The following is a 9,454-nucleotide window of genomic DNA, read 5'->3' as shown; positions in this document are numbered from 1 at the left end:
CACTAAAATACCCATATCTTATAAAAGAGAACTACTACATTGGTATAAAGTTATACTTCTGAAAATAGATTCAATTACATATTATAAGTTAATAATGTTTCAATGAATATCTAATTAATACAAAGTCTATCAATGAAGTTCCATTTGATCTGACTCTTATTTCTTTTGAACTAATTTCATCTTTTAATTCTTAATTTGATAATAGATAATTATTGGACCACTGAGCCGGCATCCAACGGTGTTAATGTCTAACTTCAACCAATACACGATATTAAGCCACCGTACATCATTGTCTTCAGTGAGCTGATATCTCACAACAGACTTGGTTGACTTCCACTGGCAAAGGCTTCTTACTAGAACTCCAGGAAATGCCTCTTAAGTCAGTCACTTGTGAGCAGATGAGTATTATCACCTCGAGGGGGAATATGGATGCGCGCTGCTGAGGAGCCCCTACTGGGACGAAAGGGCCGTCTAGTGCTTCCAGGTTTTTCATGGTGGTCTAGCTTCAACTGACTCATGATTTCAACTACTGAAATTAATAAAATCTCCACAAAACCCGTTTTGATAATAGATAATTAGTCATAAGATATAAATCATTCATAACGTAAAAGAATGATCAAATTATATTAAAATTTAATAAATAATATTTATATACTGAAAAAAATACATTATGAAATCTATCTAGAAGGAAGCTTTCGCATCAGTAGGCCTGAACAAATACAAGAGAAAGAGGAAAATGTGTAGATACAACACGCTGAACATAAACATAAACACACTTGATGGAGAAACGCTGGAAGAGGTTGAAACTTTTAAGTACCGAGACAATATCATCGACAACCAAGGAGGATTCGATGTAGACAATGCAGATGCAAAGGCGAGGATTGGCAAAGCAAAGACAGCATTCCTGCAACTGAAGATTATATGAAACTAAAAACAACTCTGAACCAATATCGAATTCAAAATACCTTATACGAACGTCAAGACAGTTTTACTATACAGAGTTGAAACGTGGAGAACTACCACATCCATCTCCAAGAAGGTACAAGTATTTATAAATAATTGTCTACGCAAGATACTCAACATCCATTGGCCGGATACCATCAGCAACAGCCTACTGTTTGAGAGGAAAAACGAGCTTCCAGTTGAGGAGGAAATCAAGAAAATACATTGGGAATAGATAGGATATACATTGAGGAAATCACCAAACTGCATCTTGAGGCAAACTCTAACTTGAAGTCCTGAAGGAAAACGTAAAAGTGGAAGGCCAAAGTATACACTACGTTGGGAATTGGAAGCAGACATCAAAAGTTTGAATCGGAACTGGAAAGAACTAGAAAGGATTACCCAGGACAGAGTTGGATAAAGATTGTTGGTTGGCGATCTATGCACCTCCACGAGGGCTAATCGGAGTAAGTAAGTAAGTAACTAAGTAATCTCTTTGAGAAATTCATAACAGCTGGTCGTTTAACCACTTGTTGCGTATTTATAATAAATTATACTTTAAGCTATTAATAACACAAACCAAATAAAGATATTCCCCTCTTATACAGGATAATATTTAAGACGTTTTACAATCAGGGTTCAAATTAATATAATTACATTAATTTAAAGTAATCCAATTATATTATCTCATATTTCTGTGATACATTCTTATTGAAAGTAAAACACTATTATCAATGAAGTTGGAATCGATATAAGTTTCTAACTCTAAAAAAAAACAGTTTGTTATTACATCGCTTATTATCTTTTAACTAACTGATTTTAACAAACAATTCAAATATCGTAAAAATGCGTGACAAACGTTTGAAAACATGAAAATGAATGCGAATCCAAAACCGTCAGTCTTGCGTGTAAATACTTAACCTCTAGATCTCTAGATTAAAATTATTGTTTTATGTAAACGTTTCATTTAATAATCATTTAATAATATGGCAGCATTGAAAGTCGTCTGTTAAAAATTACCTAGTTTTTCAAAACAGAAAACACTGGTTAGATGAAAAGAACTTCTATTATTGCTTTTAAGAGTTTGATATGTACAGTAACGAAGAAAAAGAACAAAATATGAACTCATACTGTTGTATATGTTTAGAAATATATATTCATGATAGAAGTTTTTTCATTAACAGTTTATTATTAAAACATAAAACTAGTGAAATTATATAATGCGAGATAATAAGTATATATTTCATCATAACTGTATACTAAGAAGATTATATTACTACAGTACAAATATATTCATAATTTATTCCATGGAACACGACCAATTGCTAATTGAATAGGAGTATCACCGAAATATTTCAATTGATTTAATCCATATTGTTGACGTCTTTCACGATTGTAATGCCAAGCACATAATAGTTTTGCACAGGACATACGAAAATTATTATTTAATAATGAATATACCAGTGAATTAAGACAAGCATTGAAATAACCAAGCCATGTTGCAGCGAAAATAGCTTCTTCTGTATAAATAAAACAAAAAATAGAATGAAATATTTAAGAATTTAATGGGTAACGTTCGATCTCATTTAAAATATTGGAAAAAATGCATAAAATTAAGTGATAACTTTTGGTTGATTTTTGTTAGAGGTTAGAATCATCATAAAACTCAATATTAAAGCTTATCAATGTCTTGTAAAAGTCATTGACTTATGTAATTTCGGACTGATCTATGTTTATATTGATACAAAAGTGTAGTTATAATTCGATTTTGTATCGGTTGTTTGAATGTTCCCATTGATTTTTAGGAGCTGTAATCGATCAATCTCTTATTGTAATATGTGCATCCTGTGTGGATTGCTTCAATAGTCCCTTAAATTACAGGTATTATAATACAGAGATGGATGATGGCTTGCAATGGAATACAGGACGCACGTTTCCAGGATTCCACTGATAGCTAATATCCATCTTTGCATATAATATTAGATTCAGTTTAATTTACTTAGACCATAATGTTCACGTTTACATCTAGACTCGAAACCCATGAATTTGAATTTCATCTATCTTTTTTGTAGTAATTTTCTTGATATATCTTTCCAAATTATAAAAACACATAGTGTGAATTTTTATTAAATTCAAGGGAGTTCGTAAACAAGTTATAAACTCGAAATATAGCCATTAATCATTCATATGACGTAACAGATTATGTTAATGTAATAATATTTAATGTCTTTCAGAGTTTTATTTATTATTGGTACATTATTAAATCTATCTAGTAACCATTTAGCTTTTGTTACTATCTTGAACATAATACTCGTAAGAAAGTGTACGTCATTCACTTGTCATTTTGATATAAATAATGACTAGGTATAAATTTATGAAACGAATTCTTATGTTTTTATTAACTTTGAAGTTACGTTTTACCGAGAAAGCTTTCAATAGGCATGAATGATCATCTACCATAAAACTCTTTGATGTAAACTAAAAACTTATAATCTTTTATTGTTATACATAATCTAATGGATATTTTGGAACTTCTCTAAGACTGATTACATTTGTTTGAGTTTGATTCTGGTCGTCGTTGATGCTTAAGAATTTAATAGACCCGTCTCTTTTAAGGGTAGATTGTTTAAACATTGCTTTCAGGTTATACGTGTTATTTAGACAGATTTTGATAGTAGCTAAAAAGTTGAATTTAAGATGCTCGTTTACTTCCTTATGGGACTCATCAGCTAGATTTTATTAGACACTAGTGTTTACGTTGATAAATAGATTCGGACCCTATGATCTTGGGTTTCGTTTGACTATCATTTCTGTGATAATTTTCTTGGTTTCTAAGGAAACTGACTGTTATATCTAGAGCTTAGATTCCTAATATAACGCGCATAACTTGAGCACTCGAACGCTAGGACCCACCAAGTCCCAAATGAGAAGAAATAAAACAAGTGAAAGGAATGCCATTACAAACAGTATCAATTATGGTAAAAAACTGTCAGGTATTTATAAATTTTAGTAAAACCGAAATCAATATCATAGTCATTTAATCCGAATATAAGGGGTTTTAGCGTTTGTCCAATAGATAAGCTACACGTAGGGATTTTGAAATATTCTTCCAAAAGATGATTGGATTGAATATCTTCTACTGTTTTTGAGTTTCTTAGATCTTTCTCTAGTTCACCCGTGAGCCGTCACCACACTGACTGTAACATATCATTAAAAGTTGATAAATACCTTCTATCACTGTAATTATTCTGTTGGATTAGATTACCACTACTACTGAAACAATAGTAATATTAAGTTTGATTGATGAATAATTTAAAACAAATTTGAATCACAGTATAAAATTAATGACATCAGTCAGATAACATCTAATTATTCTGTTCTTTTTAAGATAAATAACAAACTTAGTTTTAACAGCTGTCCATGATAATAATAAAGTTATGGATATAAAAACCATCATTAGTTGTAACTATTTCACCACAGGTAAATCAATTAAATAAACAATAAATCGGATAGGGTTTTGTGGAGATTGTAGTAATTTAATAAGTGAATTCATTATTGATTTGAAGCTAGACCATCATGAAAAATCTGAGAGCATTGGACGACCGTCTCATCCTAGTATGAGACTCCTGAGCATTGTCCATTCATGACCCCGCCCCGCGAGATTCGAACCGAGGACCTATCAGTAACTCACTCAAGACAATGGTGGACAGTGGCGCAATTTTATGGGTTGGTTGAAGTTAGACATTGACACTGTTGGATACCGACCGGCTCAGTGGTCAAAATGTCAGGCGTTCTCGCTAGCGACTGATAAGTCTTTGGTTCGAATCTCTTGGGGGTGATCATGGATGTGAACTGCTAAAGAGTTTCATACTAGGACGAAACAGCCGTCCAATGCTCCAGGTTTTCCATTGTGGTCTAGCTTAAATTGACCCATGACTTCAATTCTTAAATAATAATTCATTGTAGTTTTATGTTCAAATATATTCCATCAAAATATAATACAACTATATAATTTATTTATATGATTATATAATACATAAATTAATGAGTTGATTGTTCTCAGTAATTAAGAACAAAATCAGTCTATAGTTGAATAAACACAATGGAACTCTACAATAAGCCTAAGGTACATCGTTTTACTGAATAAACCAAATGTATGATTTTTGTAGTATACCTGCCTAATTGAAATTGCAGCGCTTTTTAAACACACGGTACTCGTCAATACCAATATAATAAGGTATGTAAGTGTAGTGATCGGTATTCGATATAATCCTTAATCTTCGTATACAGTTCATCCTCATAACCGCGAACGTGCCAGTCCGCGAGTCAAAATGAATAGTATTAAAATGTACTTATATATATATATAGGGAAATGAGGAAATCATCGAATCAATTAAACGACTAACATTAAAGCTAACAAAATGAATATGTGCATAGACAGTAAACAATCCTCAAGCATACATATTCAAACAAGTGCAGCAATAATAAGTTGTTATTGTACGACTGACTCTATCCGTTAAATCAGTTAACAAAAAGCCTTATGCAAATTAAATGTGAACAAACACAATCGCATGTGAGCTACTATATAAGTATTCACTGCTTTCTATGAGTGCGTTATTGAAACAAGATTTATTTATTAATTCTTTTTGTTTGTCAATACTTTACATTTAAGACAACAAACAAGCAAAAAAAGACAACTTTGTTTTGTAATTCCTGTTACTGACTTAACAGTATTATTGTCATCACTCTTTAATATAAACTTATGAGAGTTAAACCAAACCAGAAAACACTTTTTTCTCATTCAAAATATTGTAAAAGTTGTCATCTAACAAACAAACAAAATAATCAGTATGGTGGCTGTGGAGATTATTAAGTTTTTGATTGGGATCATGAACCGATTGATGTTAGACCACCGCTGGAACCATGGAAGCACTGGATGCCGTCTCGTCCTAGTACAGGACTCCTCAGCAGTGCGCATCCACGATCCCGCTATCGAGATCCGAACCAAGGGCCTTCAGTCTCGCGCGCGAACGCTTAACCTACTAAACCATTGAGCCAGAATCCAATCGTGTTAGTGTCTAACATCAACCAATCCACGAAATTGCGCGACCATCTTCCATTGTACCGAGGTAGATAAAGTCTGTTTACACATATTCAGCAACAAACACTTTAGTCGCTATCGAAATCCTTTTCATTTACCTAAACTTATTTAACCATTATTAACTCTAAAAATAATAATCTGATACGACTTTTAAAAAAACTGCGATGGTTAAAGTAAATTTATTGATGATATGATATTTATCTTTTGATTAATCCTTTCTATGTTATGAACTATGAAAGCCATCATTCAGAAGATACAAGTGTTTATTAACGACCGTCTACGCAAAATACTTCGGATACTTTGGCCAGACACTATCAGCAACAGCCTATTGTGTGAGAGAACAAACCAGATTCCAGTAGAGAAAGAAATCAGGAAGAAGCGCTGGATGTGGATAGGACACACATTGAGGAAAGCACCCAAACTGCGTCACAAGGCAATCCCTCACATTGGATCCTCAAGGCTAAACAAAAGAGAGTCGGAAAATCGAATAACACATTACATTGATAAATGGAGACAGCTATGAGTGAACAACAATTGTATAGAATTAGAAAGGAAAGCCCATTACACTGTGGGTTGAAGAGTGCTGGTCGGTGGCCTATGCTTTATTAGGAGTAACAGGCGTAAGTAAGTAAGTAAATTAATGTTATGAAAAGAGAAAAAAATCATCAAAAAGTATAAACTTCTGGGAAAAAATTATTCTTCATTTTAATATTTTATTAAACTTCATTAGATATTATTGAATAAATAAAATGTTCATAGAAAAACAACAAATATTTACTTCATTTAAACAATCATTAAAAAATCAGCTTACACAAGACAATTATTCAATATTTTGTAATGTTACTATTCATCAATGTGTACTCAATACTTTCTAGAGGATTGAACATAGAAATTTCAATTTGATACTTAAATACTTAACATTCAAACCATCATGATACATAGTAAACAAAAGAAAAAGGTAATACAATCCTAAAATCCAAGATAGATATAGACAAAAATAAAAACTTTTTTTCATTATCATGGAAACCAATGAATAGCAATTTGATTTAGAAATTATTAAATAATTTTAAAAGATTATCTTAACTTAGTTTATTTCGAATTAAATTGTAGCATAAACGTCATTCACTGTATTCAACTATATTTTGTTCGGTAAAATCTTATTGAGAAAAACAGACTTATCTCGCTTCATGAGATTCGAACCAAGGACCTATCGATTTAGCGCGCGAACGCTCAACCTCTAGATAACCGTTAGATCCTAGGTTCAAATCTCGCGAGCTGGGATGGTGGATGCGTACTACTGAGGAGTTCCATAATAGGACGAAACGGCCGTCCAGTGCTTCCAGGTTTTTCATAGTGTTCTAGCTTCAAATGACTCATGAATCCAACTATTAAATTACATCTAAATATACAATGCTCATCTTGGACATATATATGTACATGTTAGTTACAATATATGTATATTTTTATCAATCGAGTTGATTAAATGTTACTTACTTAAGTTTAGAAATTAACCATAACTGGGAAAAAACTATTTTGAATCAAACGTGAGTAAAAAACTTTATATTTAGTCGAACATTTAATTAATTATAGGCAGAATGTGTCCATGGTGAGAAAATCTGTTGCATGGCGCCTTTTTAACATGAATTACAGACAGCATATAATTTATTTAATACCAAAAAATAGTTTTCATTTTCTAACATCGAATCAACTACATGTTTTCTATCCAAAAATAAAAATAGATTTAATAAAGATACTAAAGAAATTTTAATGAATTTTAGTGGCTAACTTCAATTACACAGTAGATATCTGCTAAATATAGCCAATAATAAACCACATTGTTATAAATCAATTGACTTCGGGAATAAGAATATACGGATTACGATTCACCCCGGTTGTACGGTTTGATCATAGTGGAGATTTGTTAATTTTTTGGATTAGATCATTTTCTGAATTGAATGATGAGCCTAGGGATTAAACAGTCAGTAATTTCTAGTTTCCACAAGAATGCTAGTTAGTGTTCGATTCTAGTTCAAGAGACCTTAGAATTAGAGGAAGCTTCTAGTTTAAAAATCCACTTGTTTCCTAGTTTGAAAACTGTTTTTTTTTTAAATATTTATCAGGTTTGAGTAACTTTGTAACTTTCGTATGAGACTTAAACTCAGTGTGGCGCTGATGCTGTAGATTACGTCCGTATGTGAGCAAAAAAGATGTGTGTTCGTAAGCCAACCTTCGAAATATATCTGTAAAATTATTTAAAAAGTGAACTGATATTTTTTTATTAGTTTAATCATAATTCCCTACAATTTGTCTGAAGTTGATCTTCGAAAGATTATGAGTTGGCAAGAAAGCTTTCTTTCGTATTTATACTTATAAAGATAGAAGCAGTATGATAAATTCGGCATCCATGCAATACAATAAATTAACTATGTTCGTATAGATGATGTAGCCTACGAACTGACATCAAATAACACTGATTAAGCTCATACGGAAATCATCAGGTCATTCACTATCGTGGATACGCCTCATATTGAAGTCCTAATTACATCAAGACGTAGATATAGTGTCTTTATTAAATATGCTGTCTGTAACTAATAATTACCCTTCGTCACAAAAGTGCCACATTGGACTTTTAGGTTAAGTACCCTTAATAAGCTGGAAAGAATATTAATCAAACAATGAATAAAGGGCTGTGGAAGATCATGGAATGATTGATGTCAAACATTAACACTATTTGATGTCAGCTCAATGATCTAGATGTTCAGCATCCGCGAGAAAGACAGGTGGTTCTCGGTTAAACTCCGGTGTGCTGAATTGTAGATTCAAACTGATAAGGAGTCCCGTACAAGGATGAAACGACCGTCCAGTGCTTCCAGTCTTTTAATAATAGTCTAGCTAAGATCAAATTGTAATTTCAACTGTGATAATCAGGAGTTTGTTGAATGAGACTTCGATCAAAGTTTCTATTGAAAACTAGACACTAATTTAAAATACAAGAAAATCATTTCACAAAACTTGAAATTATTTGGGACTATATCACTATATCCTAATATAGAACACCCAAGCAGTCCACGATCCCGCCTCACATGATTCGAACCCAGGACTTTTGGTCTCGCTCGCGAATGCTATATATATATATATATATATATATATATATATATATATATAATCATGCATACATACAAATATTACTATAAACCTGTATTAATATTTCATCATTAATTCCCAAATCGACAAAGTAACTTGAAGGGAATTAATTTGAATCAGTCTAGGATATACTCAGTTATGGGATGTTTTTTCCTTCATTTTAATCTAAATCCTTTTCTGTATTCATAATTTTATTATTTAAGTAATATTCGTCTGTAGAGCAATTGTGTACATTATTTTAATCTCTATGTTTTCTTGCCTATTAAT

The 9,454-nt window shown here is 32.0% G+C and overlaps 1 protein-coding gene across 1 annotated transcript in view; it reads right to left on the bottom strand.

Annotated features, from left to right (window-relative positions):
• Positions 1 to 1,989: 1,989 nt before the first annotated feature.
• Positions 1,990 to 9,454, bottom strand: part of HRH2 (Histamine H2 receptor) — a 28,318-nt gene continuing 20,853 nt past the window's right edge. The window contains exon 2 of the mRNA XM_035730236.2: positions 1,990 to 2,462. Within this exon, the coding sequence (XP_035586727.2) occupies positions 2,236 to 2,462 (227 nt within the window). The 3' untranslated portion in view covers positions 1,990 to 2,235. The remainder of the gene's footprint in view (positions 2,463 to 9,454) is intronic.

Source organism: Schistosoma haematobium, chromosome 3, assembly GCF_000699445.3.
Source record: "Schistosoma haematobium chromosome 3, whole genome shotgun sequence".
Classification (NCBI taxonomy): Eukaryota; Metazoa; Platyhelminthes; class Trematoda; order Strigeidida; family Schistosomatidae; genus Schistosoma; species Schistosoma haematobium.
Note: the sequence above shows the minus strand (reverse complement) of the source record. Positions and strands in the feature narration are given on the sequence as shown.